The sequence below is a fragment of the Vipera ursinii genome, assembly GCF_947247035.1.
Source record: "Vipera ursinii genome assembly, chromosome: 3".
Classification (NCBI taxonomy): domain Eukaryota; kingdom Metazoa; phylum Chordata; class Lepidosauria; order Squamata; family Viperidae; genus Vipera; species Vipera ursinii.
In genome coordinates this window covers 203,615,217-203,633,563 of record NC_139516.1, presented here as the reverse complement: position 1 = coordinate 203,633,563, position 18,347 = coordinate 203,615,217, and the positions used below count along the sequence as shown (strand labels likewise).

General features: G+C 43.4%; 1 protein-coding gene across 1 annotated transcript in view; it reads left to right on the top strand.

Annotated features, from left to right (window-relative positions):
- The window catches only part of KCNQ3 (potassium voltage-gated channel subfamily Q member 3), a gene marked incomplete at its 5' end in the record, with an annotated part of 187,036 nt that overhangs the window by 146,730 nt on the left and 21,959 nt on the right, over positions 1-18,347 (top strand). The window contains 4 exons of the mRNA XM_083360344.1: positions 8,342-8,432; positions 12,316-12,442; positions 16,253-16,425; positions 17,651-17,803. Of these exons, the coding sequence (XP_083216470.1) occupies positions 8,342-8,432; positions 12,316-12,442; positions 16,253-16,425; positions 17,651-17,803 (544 nt within the window). The remainder of the gene's footprint in view (positions 1-8,341; positions 8,433-12,315; positions 12,443-16,252; positions 16,426-17,650; positions 17,804-18,347) is intronic.

Below are 18,347 nucleotides of genomic sequence, written 5' to 3'. Positions count from 1 at the left end.
CACCTAAAATTTGATCATGTGACTGTGTTTCTCTCTCTCTCTCTGTGGCCATCATAACTTTGAAAATGGTTGTTGTAAGTAGCTCTTTTTTTGGGTGGGGGGGGACTACCATAACCTTGAACAATCATTAAACAACCACATAAGTTGAGGATTAGCTGTACCTGTCCAGAAAATAAAAGAGACAAAGAACAGCTGAGAGTTGATTAGAGCAGGGGTCCCCCATCCCAGGTCCCCCAGTTTGCACCCTGGCACTGAACTGCAGCATGCCAGACAGAAACTGGTCCGCACAAACAAGCGAAGCCCCATCCATGGGATGCAGGCAGCACGTAAAACCACATCCCCTCCGGTCCGTAGAAAAACCTCTCTCAATGGAACTGGCCCCTGGTTGAGGCCGCCGGATTAGAGAACATCTTTGGAGATTGTAGAAGCTTGCCATCTAATATATTGGTATGACACACTTTCAGTTGGGCAGTGACAGCGCTCATAATAAGGTCAACCTATTCTGCAAGTAGATAAATAGGTACCCCTGTGGGGTTCCGTTCACCTCGGCGTGCAGTCACGCTGGCCAGATGAACACGGAAGTGTCTTCAGACAACTCTGGCTCCCTCAGGTAAGAAATGGGAGATGAGCACCAGTCGGATATGACTGGACAGGGGAAACCTTTACCTTTTTATTCTACAAAGATGAATGAAAACATACCAAGAAGAGAAGCAACCTAAAACTAAGGAGAAACTTCCTGACAAGTGAGAACAATTAATCGGTGGAACCGCTTGCCTTCATCTGTCCAAGCTGCCTGTTCTATCAAGGAAAGCCAGCTTGATTTTTATGGCTTATTTGAACAATATAATACATTGAAACAGCCCTGCTTGCTATAATAATGCTCTCTGCTGGAAGTTTGATAAAATGGTCTGCATTACGCAATGTCAAGATTGGAGGAGGAGGAGGAACAGTCTGAAATATTAGCCTATCAACTAAGAGAATGGGAGCATGTTATATCCCGTTGAAAATTATTGCTGCTCAGTCCAGCTAAATGTTTCAAGAAACTTAGCAGATCTTTTCCTGGAGAATGCTGATAGCTTCTGCTAAGGGCTTCAGTTGAAATGAAGCTTTATTGTCAAAGTACAACTATGTGTACATTGAGATTAGCTGAGCCTCCCTTTGTGCTCCCACCCCCCAACACACAGTGACAACAAACCCTCCATCTTACTACACCATGTGAACCAACTACACCACACACCGGCCTCCCAAGTCAGTTCTGCATAAAATTTACAAAAGTTCACAAAAGTTATTTCTCATTCAAAAGCCTAACAGCCCATGGATAAAACCTGTTTTTCAGTCTGTTGGTGTGGCTGGCTATACTCCTATATCTCCTACCTGATGGTAGGAGAGTAAAGAGGTACCGACCAGGGTGTGAGTCGTCCCTGAGAATTTTCCTCACTCTTCCAAGGCAGCGGGCCCTGGCGATGTCATCCAGTAGTGTCAGGGGACAGCCCACGATGTCTTGTGCTGTGCTCACTACCCTCTGTAATACTTTCCTATCCGCGGCTGTCAGACCAGCATACCAAACCACAATACCATATGAGAGGACGCTCTCTATAGTAGACCAGTAAAAGAGGGTCATTAGCCGTTGTTCTACCCTGTTCTTCCGCAAAACCCTGAGGAAGTGGAATCTCTGTTGGGTCTTTCTGGCCACCTGGGTTGTATTAACTTTCCAGGTCAGATCTTCACAGAGGTAGACTCCCAGAAATTTAAAGGAGGAAACTCTCTCCACACAGTCCTCCCCGATGTAAAGTGGGGCAGGTTCCTCCTTTTTTCTCCAGAAGTCTAGCACCATCTCTTTCATCTTGCCGATGTTCCGGTGCAAGTTGTTGTTACTACACCATATGGATAGTTTTTGTACCTCCGCCCTGCATGCTGTCTCATCCCCACCTGTAATGAGACCCACCACAGTTCAGTTCGAGCTCCCTGTAAAATACTGATTTTTTTGTACAAATGGCTGTCCTGCTTTCTGTGTTGCTGATCAACTGCTTATTGGAAACTCTTTACTGAACATTAAATAAAAGACTTTTTTGTCTAAGTATAATAAATCGATTGTTGCAATGTACAAGAATAAATTGGAGTTCTGATGACGGGAAGACCAATGTATGGCTGATGCAAATTCACCTTCAAGGTGTGAATCAGCTGCTATTCCTCTACTGCTCATAATCCCCGTTAAACAAAAAAAATAGCAAAGACTCACACGTGAATGTGCAACAAAAGGAGTCCCTGTGGATTTTACTCTACTAGTCATTGCCGACTCTAGGGGGTTGTGCTCATCTCCATTTCAAGGTCACTGAGCCAGTGCAATGAGAAGACATTTCCGTGGTCAGAACTCTGTTACCTTCCCACCAAAGTGGTACCTATTTATCTACTCGCATTTGTCTGCTTTCGAACTGCTAGATGGGCAGGAGGTGCAACAGGAACAGGAACTCACTCCATCACGGCTCTAGGGTCTCAAACCTGTGGATCACATGAGCCTGGCACACTGCAACCATCGTAAATAGGAGACAGTTGCCAAGCGTCTGAATTTCAATCATGTGATCATGTCCACTAAACAAACTGTTGAGGACTACCTGTAGTTTGTGGTTCACCATGTTGTGAGACTCTAGACCAGTGATGGCGGCGAACCTTTTCGAGACCAAGTTCCCTAAACTGCAACCCAAAACCCACTTATGTATCATCGGGTGCTGGGTGGGTGTGGCCCTTTGGGTGGGTGTGGCCAATTTTGTGGGCATGGCCCATTGGGAGGGCGAGGCTGCAGTCGTAATGGCAGACCGGGTGGGACTAAAAAGTTCAAGCAATCAATTCCAACTTTGCAAGAACTTTTTTTTTCCCATGAGAAGTTGAAATTGATTGATTGATTGAACCTTTTTTTTCTTTTGTACACGGCGGCGGAGGCCTAAAGCGAAAAGGTTTTATAAAACCCAGCTGAAGGCCTAGGACTGGGGCGGCAGCGCACGTGCCCACAGAGAGGGCTCTGCGTTCCACCTGTGGAATCCATACCATAGGTTCACCACCACGGTTCTAGACAGTGTTGGCAGGTTTTATGAACCAGGCGACCATCTAGAAATAAAATATAACTTTCTTGCTTGGACATAATCATATATAGGGTATACACACAAGAATCACATTGCATTGACCTTGATTTCAGTGTGATGCATGAACTTCACAATTAAATGAAAGATAGTACACTTTTACAGGCGCTGATTTATTTATGAGCCAATATGGTTTTTTCTTTCATTTGTTTATTTGACTGTGATCTGTTGTACAAGCTATCATGGCCCAGGAAGAACACTTAAATAGGTAGATTCTTTTATACGTGATAATTGCAGCAGTATTGTTAGACACAGGAAGACGGAGAAATATTGAAATGCCCACCACTAAGGAGTGGTTTGTGAAGATGGCTGTCTTTGAAAAGATGGTAAAAGCTGACCTGTTTGGTCAAGGACAAAATGATAAATACCTTTTATAAAAGACTGGAAACCTTTTATAGGTTTTTGCTGAAAATGGAAATAAGTGAAATGGTGATTTCTGGATTTGATGACTGAAAACGGATTAAATAAAGGGATGAAGAGATTATTGCACAGTTAAGAAGGGCAGAGGGATAATGGGTTTGTTTGTAATTACTGTAAAAAAAGGCAGAGGTTGCTTCTTTAGTTATCTTTATTTCCCCTTTATTTAACTTTATTGTTTTCTGCACTTTTTCCTTTTTCTCTCTTTTCTTTATATATTTTTGAACTTGTCTTTCATCTATGCAAACTTTCTCCCTCTCTGTCTCTCTCTTTCTCAGATAGATGATAGATCGATCAATAGATCGATAGATAGATTGATAGCTGGATAGATGGATAGATAGACAGACAGACAGACAGATAGATAGATGCACACACATGCACACGTACATACATACATACATCAGACCACACATACACACAACTAAATAGTGGTTAATGTCTATGGAGATTCTCAGTCATCCATGGTTGTCCCAAAGGTGCTTTTTCAAGAGGCAAGTGGATTTTCTTGTTTTACTTTGAAGATGTTTTGCTTCTCATCCAAGAAGCTTCTTCAGCTCTGAAGTAGTGGTTAGTTGTTAACGCTCAAGCATTTAGCCAAGAAAAAACAAACATCTTGCGACTTAGTGAGAAGAATGAACCTACCCACTAAAATGCAGCACTGCATGAGAACTAGACAACAGTAGTGGTTAAAGGCACTGGATTAGAAACCCAGAGATTGTGAGTTCTAGTCCCACTTTAGACGTGAAACCTGCTGGAGGACTTTGGGCCAGAAGAAGGCATGGGCAAAGCATTTCTGAAAATGCTGCCAGAAAACTGGAGGGACCTGTCCGTATGGTCACCAGAACTGATTCACAAGGGCCCACATAAGCACCCATAGACACACAAACCCCTCCCAACAATAGTTTATTTACTCATCTACATGCAGTATGTAGGCTCTCCAAAGCTCTGTCCACCAGCTGAAAAATTCTAACATTTGCATGTGAAGGCATTTCTGGAAATGGCACACAGATAAAAAATGACCCCTGTCCTGGTCATTACTCAATGAAGCAATTTCACCAAGTCATAAAGCAAATTTTAATGGCTGCTGTCATGGTTGGAAGAAAGAAAAGTTTCACCTTGATGTTTGGAAAGGAAGAGAATAATTTAGAATATCTCCTTCCTGATGTACATTTCAGGGTACAGCTGGCAAATCTCTCTCTCTCTCTCCCTCCCTCCCTCTCTCTCTCTCTCTCTCTCTCTCTCTCTCTCTCTCTCTGTGTGTGTGTGTGTGTGTGTGTGTTTGTGTGTGTGTGTGTGTGTGTGAGAGAGAGAGAGAGAGAGAGAGAGAACAGAATTCTTTCTGAAATCCACCTTTGCGCTCTCTAAGAGATGGAAGTTGCAAGTTTATATAACAGTCGCTGATTTATTAAAGTCTATTAAACTTTTGCCCATGGGCCAGTTTGCTTTTTGTCTATGTCATAACAGATGGAAGGCATTGTATAGATATACTGGGGGGGGGGGGCAAAAAAGGAAAGAAAAAAAAATAATCCTGACTTACAAGCAAAAATTTAATAGACTCTAGATTTCCCTTATGTGCATGCTGTTTTAGCTTATCAACCTATTTTTCCTCACTGGCCCAAAACAAAATTATTACATTCATTTTTATATATTTACTGTTGTGTCCTAGAGGTTTCACAGCATCTTTTGTAACTATTCCTAGAGGGAGGGAAACTATAAAACATCTCCCTCACCCTTTTAGAAGAAAAAAAAACACCACAATATAAAATTTCTCCTTTCCTATTCTCCAAAATCGGCTTCAAAAGCTTATTTGAAATATTACCCAGCACAGGGGTGACTTTTAGAAAACTGTCTTTGGCTGAGCCCACACTCAATTTGATTTCATTTAAATGTGCAATTAAATATGATAAATAAGGATAGTCTTATCACATCAAATTTAATTAAATATGATAAATAGGGGTACTCTTATCACATTAACAATAAATAACTTTCCAAGGTTTTGGACAGAACCCAAACAGCTAAAATGATTCTGATCTGAACATGGCGGTTTGCTGCCTCCCTGTGGCTAAAGAGAATCATTTCTTTTTAAAATGAATCTGTATGAAATAAGAATAAAGCGGGCATAAGGATGTCTATGGAGATTCTCAGTCATCCTGGTCACAGTCAGTGCTTTTTTTGTAAAAGAAAAAGGTGCCGGAACTCACACATGTCATACAACCCGCCTTGCCTACCCTACAAGGTTACATCCAAAAAAGGTTCCGGAACTCCGTTCTGAGCGTTCTATGAGAAAAAAAGCCCTGGTCACAGTTATCCCAGAGATGCTTTTTCACGAGGCAAACTGGACTTTCTTGTTTTCCTTTGAAGACGTTTCGCTTCTCACCCAAGAAGCTTCTTCAGATCTGACTGGAGGGTGGGGAATCTTTCCAATAAATAAATTCTTCCATTCCCCACCCTCCAGTCAGAGCTGAAGAAGCTTCTTGGGTGAGAAGCGAAATGTTTTCAAAGAAAAATAAGCAGGCCTCGTGAAAAAACATCTTTGGGAAAGTATAAAGGATGCTTCCCAGTCTTTTAGTTTCATACTCTGTTCCTCCCTTTCGTGCATGAAAACCTTAATATTTCTTTCTAATTAATGAGATCCAGGCCTGCTCATAACTTAAAAATTATAGGATTATGAGCCAATTAAAAAAGACCCGAATTGATCTGCAAGGCAGTCCCCGACTTAGGACTGCAATCGGGATTGCAAAATTCATCATTAAGTGGCATGCTCATTAAGCAGAAGCATTATAAGACTGCCTGCGATTTTACGACCTTGTTTGCTCTGTTCGTTAAGGGAGACATGATGGGGTGGTGATTTGCAACCATCCCTTCCAGTTTTCCCATCGACTTTGCTTATCAGAAACTTAACAGGGAAAGTTTCAATAGTGATCGTGAGACCCCAGGACACTGCAACTGTCATAAATGCGAACAGTTGCCAAGGGTAAGCAACCTTGGCTCTTTTATGACTCGTGGACTTCAACTCCCAGAATTCCTGAGCCAGCATGGTTCAGCTTGGAAACCTCTCCCTTTTCCCTTCAGCATTTCTGGCCCAGGCTGAGAGTTTTAAGTGGGGTTTTATATTTTTATTTCAGGGACTAAATTTAATTGTTTTTAATTGTTTTTAATTTTTGTAGTGCCGTTTTAAACACCCTGTAAACCGCCCTGAGTCCTACGGGAAAAGGATGGTATATAAATCTAATAAAATAAATAAAATAAAATAAATAAATTCTGGGAGTCAAAGTCCACCAGTCATAAAGCGGCCTAGGCCTAGGCCAGCGGTAGACAACCTTGGCTCTTTTATGACTCATGGACTTCAACTCCCAGAATTCCTGAGCCAGCATGGCTCAGCTTGGAAACCTCTCCCTTTCCCTTCAGCATGGCTGGCTCAGGAATTCTGGGAGTCGAAGTCCACGAGTCATAAAGTAGCCTAGGCCTAGGCCAGGGGTAGACAACCTTGGCTCTTTTATGACTCATGGACTTCAACTCCCAGAATTTCTGAGCCAGCATGGTTCAGCTTGGAAACCTCTCCCTTTCCCCTCAGCATGACTGGCTCAGGAATTCTGGGAGTTGAAGTCCACGAGTCACAAAAGAGCCAAGATTGCCTACCCCAGGCCTAGGTCACGAACATGTGACCATGGAGATGGTATGAGGGTCACAAATGCAATGACCAGTCATAAATCACATTTTTCAGCACTATAGTAACTTCAAACAGTCATTAAATGAATGGTTGCAAATAGAGGACCATGCATACAGGCAATCCCTTCATTTAATATGCTTGAAAATGGTGAAAAAGAAGTGAAAAATTCTGGATATAAATGTACATTAGTCTAAGAGGGATATGTACAGTATTTTAAGTAGTATACTATCTTCTTATTTCTTTTTCTTTTTCTTTTTTCTGTTTTTTTTAGATATGAGAAATGTAAAAGTGTTGGGATGGCCTGTATGAGGAAAAAGACTTAAATGCTTAAGTGTAATGAAAATCTTAACTAGTAAGAATGTTTTATTATTATTTTTTACATAATCACCTTAATTGTCAACATTTGCACATTAAATAAATGGTTGTAAATAGAGGGATGCGGTGACTCAGTGGGTTAGGACGCTGAGCTTGTCGATCAGAAGGTCGGCAGTTTGGCGGGTCGAATCCCGAGTGCCGCGTAGCAGAGTGAGCGCCTGTTACTCGTCCCAGCTTCTGCCAACCTAGCAGTTTGAAAGCACGTCAAAATGCAAGTAGAAAAATAGGGACCACTCTGGTGGGAAGGTAACAGCGTTCCGTGCGCCTTTGGCGTCTAGTCATGCCGGCCACATGACCATGGAGACGTCCTCGGACAAGTGCTGGCTCTTCGGCTTTGAAACGGAGATGAGCACCGGCCCCTAGAGTTGGAAACGACTAGCACGCATGTGCGGGGGAACCTTTACCTTTTTTTAAATAGAGGACCATGCATGCAGGTAATCCCTGAATAACAACAGTTCAATTAATATGCTTGAATATGGTGAAAAAGAAGAGAAAAATTCTGGAAACTAATTGTTATTGATTGTTTTTTAAATATAAACCTGGCGTGCCTGGCTGAGGAATTCTGGGAGTTGAAGTCCACAAGTCATAAAAGGGCCGAGTTTGAAGACCCCTGTCTTATGACAATCTTAAGCTCAGAATAAAAGCTCTCTCTTTCTCTCTCCTTCTGCCTCAACACTTTTTAGAGAATTCCTGACAAGAAAGAACACCTGACAATATTTCGTTTCCCTCTTCTGTCTCCCTCCAGATTTCTGATAGTGCTGGGATGCTTGATTTTAGCAGTGCTGACCACTTTCGGAGAATACGAAAAAGCTTCTGGATATTGGCTGTTGCTTTTGGTAAGCATAGGTGGGCTTATACCGGTTTCTTACCGCCGCCTGGTTTGTTCTGCGGCCTCATGGCCGCGGCATTGCGCAGGAGACGGCAATCGGCCGGTTTCGGCATGGCACGGCTGTTTGCCACCTCTCATATTGCACCCAATGCTGCTGCAATGCGGCTCAGGCGAAAGCGGGCGTGGAACAAGTGGGGGCAGGTAAGGAAAGAAATCCTCGTTTCCCCCCCTCCCAGAAATTGCCTTTCTTTCCTTACCTGACTTCCAGCCCTGTGCCGTTGCTCCTTCGCAATCCGCCACCGCCGCCGTTTGCAAGGAAACGAAGATTTTTTGGGGGGAAAGAAAAAAGGTCATTCAATCAATTCCAACTTCTCGTGAAAGATCACAAAGCTGGAATTGATTGATTGACCTTTTTTCCCCAAAAAACCCTTTGTTCCCTTGCACGCGGCAGCGGCGGCGGATTGAGAAGGAGAAACGGCACGGAGCTGGGGGTCAGGTAAGGAAAGAAAGGCAATTTCTGTGGGAAACAGGGATTTACTTCCTTACCTGCCCCACTTGTTCAAAGGCCGCTTTCCGCTCAGCCACGTTGCTCTTGCCAGTGGCCCGACCGCCCACTTCAGCGTCCTCCCTCCCCGAGCCTCCGGCACTCCACCTGCCGCTTTGGTCAGCCTGCCAGCCCCCACCTCAACACCCTGCTCAGCACAGCCACCCCGGGGCTGCAGGCCTGGCACAGGAAGGGCACGTGCCCCGCCCTCCCCCCACCATGCAGGGTAAGGTTGCCGTGCCCTCCTCCGTCCAGGTGCCCTCACCTCCCCCAAGAGTTTTTTTTTTACTAACCTGCCTTTCAGCTGCATTCTGTTTCGCCGTTCGCTTCTCAGCCTTTGCCGCGTGTTTGTGGGACTATGGGTAAAAAAAAAAGTTCCATCAGACTTTCTAACTTCTTGAGATCTCACGAGAAGTTAGAATGTCTGATGGAACTTTTTTTTTTTTTACCGATAGTCCCACAAACACACGGCGAAGGCTGAGAAGCGAATGGAGAAATGGAATGCAGCTGAAAGGCAGGTTAGTAAAAAATGCTTGGGGAGGCACAGACGGGCGCGGCAACCTTACCCTGCACGGGTATTGATGCAGGTTGCTCATGGACGGGACCGAAGGCTTAGGGCTGGGGCGACAGACCTTTCCAACTCTGTTATTCTGGTAAAACTCAAAGCCAGTCAATCTTGCCAAGGCTTAATTGGAAGATTTTATAATCTAGTGTAGGCGGCAAAGAGCAATTCGAAATGGCTAGCTAGAGGATAAAACGATGCAAATGTTTCTGCTGCAGGAATGCATTGATTAAGCACTGTTTTAATGGATCATTCTTTTCCAAGACGTTCCAAGCCCTAGAGGGTATTGAGTGCTGTAGATGATAAAGAACCATGCGTAAAACCTTTGCGTGAATGGGCAAATTTGCACGAGCGAGCAGCCTCTAATATTGGCCGTGTAGCTTTGCCAAAAGAAGCACCCCCATCTAACGGACATTGGCTGTGTCATCAAGACCCCGTGGACAGCCTCCTCTATTAATGAAATTGGGGGTTAATTGGACATTTTAAGAAGAAAAGAGCTGGCGGGGGCCACTCTGTAACTGCCAAAGGTCCACTCTTCACTCCCCTAGCCTCTCCAGTCAATAAGATCGAACGGTCACCTCTGTTCATGCCCTTGGAGAGCTATTGCATTAGAACAGACAGCCCTGGACTTAGCAGTGTTTCTTGAAGTAAGGAACATCCTTGCTTTCCTGCAGAAGTGGGCAAAATATATCAAAATCTAAACGTCCTGACTCTAAAAGACTTGTTCCAATCTTGATGGAAAAGCTCCGTTATTGGAACCAGCACCCCAACCTTACTGGAGATGCTGTGACGTCAGAATCAGTCAATTCAACCTTACAGGAATTTTTCCTGGAAGGATTCCATTGTTGGAATGGGCTATCCTAGCTTTAACTCCTTGAAATGGGCTCTTTTGAGACTGGACCACTTCTGCTGGGGTCTGTGACTCTTCCCGTGACTTTTTCAAACCTTGGAATAGAACATATAAGGGCCGGAATCTTTCAACCTTTCCCATAATTTTAGTTTCCAAAGCAAAATAGATTTATTTTATTCATGGTAGGCTTGTGGGCTCCAGCAAAGTCTGGGAACAAGTGATCTTAGCATAAGTCTCTGCAGAAGGGGGCAAGAAGAGGCAAGGGGTCCAAAACCACATCACTGCGCCTTAAGTACTTGCATGTGATGTTACTAAGCACATGCGAAAAGAAGAGGGAGTCAAGCCATTCTCCAAAGCACCCGAAGGCAGGACAAGAAGCAACGGATGGAAACTAATCAAGGAGAGAAGCAACCTAGAACTAAGGAGAAACTTCCTGACAGTTAGAACAATTTACCAGTAGAACAACCTGCCTCCAGAAGCTGTGAATGCTCCAACACTGGAAGTTTTTAAGAAGAGACTGGCCAGCCATTTGTCTGAAATGGTATAGGGTTTCCTGCCTGAGCAGGGGGTTGGACTAGATGACCTCCAAAGTCCCTTCCAATATTATTATTATTATTATTATTATTATTATTATTATTATTATTATTATTATTATTATTATTATTATTATTCTGGCCGTGTTGGGAATCCTCAACATAGTTGAATTTGCTTTGAAAAGGTCTTCCCCCAATTTGGGATCTTTTAGAGCAGGGGTCCCCAACCCCCCCCCCCCTGGGCCACTGGTTGCTGGCCTGCCATTAAGCAGGTGGCACAAGTGAGCATAGCCCTATCCATGCATATGCAAGAACCAGGCAGTAGGCAAAACCACAGCCCTCCCCCAGTTTGTGGGATAAAAAGCCTTCCACAGAATCAGTCCCTGGCGCCCAAAATGGGGGTGGGGGCACGGTTCTAGAGCCAGTTTGGTGTAGTGGTGAAGATGCTGGCTTAGGAGTCAAGTAATTATGAGTTCTAGTGTCACCTTAGGCATGAAAGCCATCTGGGTGACTTGGGCCAATCACTAAGAGACTTTGAGATCTAGTCCAGCCTTAGCAATGAAAGCCAGCTGGCTGATTTTGGGCCGATCACTAGGAGAGGGCGAGTTCTAGTCCCACCTTAGGCTTGAAAGGCAGCTGGCTATGGGCCAATCACCAGGAGAGCGTAGGTTCTAGTCCCACCATGGCATGTAAGCCAGCTGGCTGACTTTGGGCCAATCACCAGGAGAGTGTGAGTTCTAGTCCCACCTTGGGCATGTAAACCAGCTGGCTGACTTTGGACCAATCACCAGGAGAGTGTGAGTTCTAGTCCCACCTTGGGCATGAAAGGCAGCTGGCTGACTTTGGACCAATCACCAGGAGACTGTGAGTTCTAGTCCCACCTTAGGCATGAAAGGTAGCTGGCTGACTTTGGGCCAATCACCAGGAGACTGTGAGTTCTAGTCCCAGCTTAGGCATGAAAGGCAGCTGGCTGACTTTGGACCAATCACCAGGAGAGTGTGAGTTCTAGTCCCACCTTAGGCATGAAAGCCAGCTGGCTGACTTTGGGCCAGTCACTCTCTCTCAGCCCAACCCACCTCACAGGGTTGTTGTTGTGAGGACAGTAGGAAGAGGAAGGAATAGTAGATCTGTTCATGGCCTTCTAATATGTACATATAAGCAATAATAAAGGCAGGATAAAAATCAAACAAAAATACTTTTCTGTGGGGCTACCGCCCCCACCAACTCTAGGCAGTGGCTTGGATGGACCCATTTGTGAAATGTTCCGCTTCCAGCAAGATTCTCTTTATCCAAATAATTTATTTTGAGCACCTAGAGTTGTTTTATCGAGCGATAGACTCCTCTCAAAATTTTGTTATTGCAGGGTTTCTTCCCCCCCCCCCTCCATGTTCTTTCTGATAGGAAACCTTTGCCATTTTCATCTTCGGAGCAGAATTTGCCTTAAGGATCTGGGCAGCTGGCTGCTGCTGTCGCTACAAGGGATGGCGTGGGAGACTGAAATTCGCCAGAAAGCCTCTCTGTATGTTGGGTAAGCCTGTGACGCTTTAGATGTCCCTGCTTCTTTTCCGAACAGGAGTGGAAAATAAATCAGCCGCAGCTTTCTTCTTGCTCAGGAACACCAAAATAGACTCTATTGCGGTAATGAACCCCCGCCATCCATCACTCTTAACTAGAAAAGTTAGCACAAAGTGCATTTGAGGTAGAAAACCATGTGAAAACAGTGTATTTTAAAGGCCGGTATATAAATAGAAGCATTCAGTTGTGGCTCGGATGCTTGATGGCCATGTTGCCACTAGATGGCACTCAAGGACGGCCCAAGTTGAATTATAATTTCTATCTATCTATCTATCTATCTATCTATCTATCTATCTATCTATCTATCTATCTATCTCTGTCTCTCTCTCTCTTTATATCTATGTCTATCTTTCTCTCTCTCTCTCTCTCTATCTGTCTGTCTCTCTCTCTCTCTCTCTCTCTCTCTCTCTCTCTCTCTCTCTCTCCCTACCTATCTATCTATCTATCTATCTATCTATCTACTGTATATCTGTCTATCTTTCTCTCTGTCTATCTATATCTATATCTCTATCTATATCTCTATCTATATTTATATCTATCTATCTATCTATCTATCTATCTATCTATCTCTCTATATATGTCTATGTCTGTGTCTATCATCTATCTATCTATCTGTCTATCTATCTCTATCTATCTATCTATCTCTATCTGTCTATCTTTCTCTCTGTCTATATCTTTATATCTATCTATTTATCTATCTATCTCTATATCTATCTATATCTATCTATGTCTATCTCTTTCTGTCTATCTATATCTATATCTCTATATATATCTATATTTATATTTATATCTATCTATCTCTATCTATATATATGTCTATGTCTGTCTGTCTATCATCTATCTATCTATCTATCTATCTATCTATCTATCTATCTATCTATCTATATTTCTCTATATTTATCTATCTATCTATATCTGTCTCTCTTTCTCTCTGTCTATCTCTATCTCTATCTATCTATCTATCTGTCTATGTCTGTCTGTCTATGTCTGTCTGTCTATCATCTATCTATCTATCTATCTATCTATCTATCTATCTATCTATCTATCTATCTATATCTGTATCTCTCTATCTGTCTATATCTTTATATCTATATCTATCTATCTATATCTATATCTCTCTATATCTATCTATCTCTCTATATCTGTCTATCTCTTTCTCTCTGTCTATCTATATCTCTCTATATATCTCTATATCTATATTTATATCTATCTATATCTATCTATATATATGTCTATGTCTGTCTGTCTATCATCTATCTATCTATCTATCTATCTATCTATCTATCTATCTATCTATCTATCTATCTATCTATCTATCTCTCTCTCCCAGGTCTAATGAGATAAGTGTTTATTTCTTCAGTGTGATTTGTATACTAACTTTTCTCCAACTGAAGATGACATGTACATAGCATTGTATATCACAACAAGAACCCTGTTTGGTGGTGTGGAAAGACAAAACTACCCAAGGTGATGATAAACACCTGTTCCTCCCTTCTCGGCCCTCCCCCATCATCAGGACAACCCATCTGCCCATCAAACAGCAGCTGCCAATCAAGCTCCCACATTGGGCAGGCAGATTAGGGGGAGAATAGAAGACAGAGAATCAACAGAGCCCAAAGTCCAGGAATAAAACTAAACAATGGACAGAATAAACACCACCACAGCCACACGGAGAAGGAGAAAAATGGAAAAAAAGAGATCATAGCAGGAAAAACTGAGTCACGAGAGGCATTCCTTTCTCCCTTCAGCTAGAGCCATTCTTTGGAACAGGAGAGTCCAGAAGGCCAGCCAAAAATATACAAGCAAAAAGGTGGGGGGGAAAAATGGGGCAGAACAAAAACAGAACAGAAAGCTTAAAAAAATATCAAAGAGAGTTCGAACTCTGTAAAAAAAAAGGAACATAGTTCTACACAATAGGAATATGTGGAGTTTGCAACCAAAGAAATGTAGGGGTTCTGCAATGAACAAACGCATTAGAAGTAAAGGCGTTGAAATTGGATGATAAAGAATGTAGTTATAGGAAAAGGAGTGGCATAACCTGGGGGCGGAGTTAAAAGAGGGATCAGCCTAGAATCCCTAGGTAGGCACAAGTGAACTAAGTCCAACCCCCCCTTGAATTGTATTGACCCATATCTAACTCCAATACGTGCTAAACATGAGTTGAGAAAGTTCCTGTGCATATACTTGAGTAGCAATACACCAGTTTCACTGACCCCTCCACAGGTGGACCTGGCCTTTCGTGACCAACCCTGGCATAGGTAAACAATAGAAAAATAAATAGTTCAGTTATAACTTTAGTAGAAAGATATGTAATTTCTGAAACAGTTCAAGGCATTTATAATGTACAATTCTCATGCTTTTGTCGTAGCGGGTGGTGGGTGAGGAGCTTTACTTGTTTAGTAAAATAAATATTTCCCCCAGTCATTGAAGGGAGATTTATTTATTTATTATTTATTTATTTTAATTCCATTTATATCCCGCCCTTCTCCAAAGACTCAGGGCGGCTTACAAGCTTAGCAGTAGCCTTCATTCTATGTATATGCCTGCTTATTAGGGCTTTCACACACACCCCAAGCGGCATTATTACAAAGTCAGCTTAATTGCCCCCAACAATCTGGGTCCTCATTTTACCTACCTCGGAAGGATGGAAGGCTGAGTCAACCTTGAGCCTGGTGGGATGCGAACCTGCACTAATTGCAGGCAGCTGGTGTTACTTAAGGAGGCATTAGCCCACTGCTCCACCAAGGCTCTAATAATAATAATAATAATAATAATAATAATAATAATAATAATAATAATAATAATAATAATAATAATAATAATAATAATAACAACAACAAATAATAATAATAACAACAAATAATAATAATAATAACAAATAATAATAATAACAACAAATAATAATAATAACAATAATAATAACAAATAATAATAATAATAACAAAGCCGCCCATGAGGTTCCAGAGCTGTGTTTGGACTCAATTTTAAACACCCTGCCCTTCCTTTCAAGTCTAGCAGCTTAATAATCACACCAGCTCTGATCTTAGGGGGGGGAAAAATGGGATTCCCACTTGAAATCCAATGATATTTGGTTGTTCCAGGTGCTAGCGGTGTGCCGCAGCTGCCAAAAAGGACAACGCCGTCTTGGGCTTCCTTCGCTCCAATTTGCCGTGTGAAAAGCGAAGCCACTTCGGTTCACATTGGTGATATGATTCGTCGGGTTGAGCTGAATCGCTTCCCGTCAGAGTTCAGTTTGGTCTGTCGAATTGATTCTGCAAAAGCGTACAAAATCCTGTTCGGCCACCCAGTTTAGGCTGTCACTGACTTTTTGCTAATCTCCTCTGCCCTTAAATAGACAGCCATAAGTCGATATTGATGAAGTCTTGAAGATGTGTAGTTGATGTTATCGTCATCCTAAAATGACTTATGCAGATAAAGCTGCAAACAAGGAAACCAAATGAACCTGAAACATATTTTATTTTTAAGTTTCCCGAAGACGTGTAGAAAGCCTATTTGTCATTGTTCCCTGTGGATACCATCTAGATCTGGGGTCTTCAAACCTGGCCCTTTTATGACTTGTGGACTTCAACTCCCAGAATTCCTCATCCAGCGGGCCTGGCTGAGGAATTCTGGGAGTTGAAGTCCACAAGTCACGAAAGGGCTGAGTTGGAAGACCCCTGATCTAGATTTTCTAGCCCCACAAATGACTCCTGGATCTTCATCTTTTCTTTGGTCAAGATTTGTTTTCGATCTCTCTCCCCAGATATCTTTGTACTGATTGCCTCTGTCCCAGTGGTCGCTGTTGGCAACCAAGGCAATGTCCTGGCTACATCTCTGAGGAGTCTCCGCTTCCTCCAGATCCTGAGGATGCTGCGTATGGACCGCAGGGGTGGCACCTGGAAGCTTCTGGGATCAGCTATTTGTGCACACAGCAAAGTACGAAGGGAAATGATAGAAGGGGATATTTGGAGCTCAGGGTTGAAATGAGGGGTCCTTGGTGCTCTCTGAGCTTGCTTGTTTTCTTTCATTACCCTCCTAATAAAGGATTAGGAATGAACATTTGTATTAGTGAATGAACGATAAGCTCAGACAACACGCTTGTTGAATAAATACTATTGAATTGTATGAAAAAATGTTAATAAAAACTTTACAAAAAAAGAGATAATCTCTAGTCATGCAAAAGAGAATGAGAAGCATCAACAACTGTGTAGATGAGAAGACTTGTGAGGATGCCCTGCGCACAGTCACTCATGCGCTCGTGACCTCCCGATTGGACTACTCCAACGCTCTCTACATGGGGGCTGCCCTTGAGGACCACTCGGAGGCTTCAGCTGGTGCAGAATGCAGCCGCGCAGGTTGTGATGGGGGTTTCCCGATACTCCCATGTAACACCTCTGCTCCGCGAGCTGCATTGGCTTCCGGTTGCCCTCCGGGTGAGATTCAAGGTGCTGGTGATGACCTATAAAGCCCTAAATGGCTTGGGTCCAGGATATCTGAGGGAACACCTGCTGCCGGCATCAAGCTCCCTTCGTCCTGTGCGCTCCCACAGGGAGGGTCTTCTCAGGGTGCCGCCGATAAAAGATTGCTGGCGGACAATACCCAGGGGGAGGGCCTTCTCTGTGGGTGCGCCGGCCCTTTGGAACCAGCTGCCCGTGGAGCTCAGGACTGTCCCTGACCTTCGCTCATTCCGCCGGGACCTGAAGACTTGGCTCTTTGAGCTTTCTGGCCTGGACTGAGAGTATTAATTGGGGTTTTAATTGGAGTTTAATAGGGGTTTTATATTTATTCAAGGTCTAAATGTAATTATTTTAACTGTTCTTAATTGTTGTAATTGTTGTATTGTTATTTTAAAAAACCTTGTGAACCGCCCTGCGTCCTACGGGAGAAGGGCGGTATATAAGTCTAATAAAGATAAAGTTAAAGGAGAGGAGACTTTCTCAGGTTCTGGCCCAAAGCAACTCAAACTCTTGGGACAACCCTTACTGGTCAGGGTGAATTAATTAGTTTGAATGTTTCGTTGCTTATCCAAGCGGCTTCTTCAATCTGACTCTACCTGGATGGCCGAGAATCTTCCTCAGCTTAATTTAATTAGCTTAAACTTGGACTCTCCTGGTCTGGTTGAGTGTTTTCCTTTCGCTTATGGCCTTCTGTTCCCTCTTAGGAGCTCATCACTGCCTGGTACATCGGGTTCTTGACCCTTATTCTCTCCTCATTCCTGGTTTATCTGGTGGAGAAGGACGTGCTGGAGAAAGATGAGGACGGGAAAGAGACGAAAGAGTTTGGGACCTATGCTGACGCCCTCTGGTGGGGACTGGTCAGTATCAACGGTGATCATGCTGATTGGAGGTTTTGTTTCGGATCTTTCCTCTGAATAGGGCAGAATCCTTCTACACTGGGGATTTGCATTTCTCATTTTGTTGTTGGATGTTGCTTGTGTGGGCTGTGCTCATGCCACATTGCTGAACCAGCTCAGTTAGTTCTTGTTGTACAGTCTTCTAGGCGTGGGTAATGTTGGTGCTGATGGTTGTGGGTCTGTGTGTTTATGATTGGACTGACAGTGGACACCCAGATAGTCAGCGATCTGGGTGGTATTAGTTATAGGTAGAGGAAGGGGAGGAAGGAAGGAGTAGGGGATGGATGGGAGGGAGGGAGGGAGGAAGGGATGGAGAGAGGGAGGGGTAGAAGAAGGAAGGAAGGAAGGAAGGAAGGAAGGAAGGAAGGGGCAGAGAGAGAGATAGGGGAAGGAAGGAGTAGGGGATGCATGCATGCATGCATGCATGCATGGGCAAGAGGGAGGAAAGGAGAGAGGGCTGGGAGAAGAAGGAAGAAGAAAGAAGGAAGGAAGGAAGGAGTAGGGG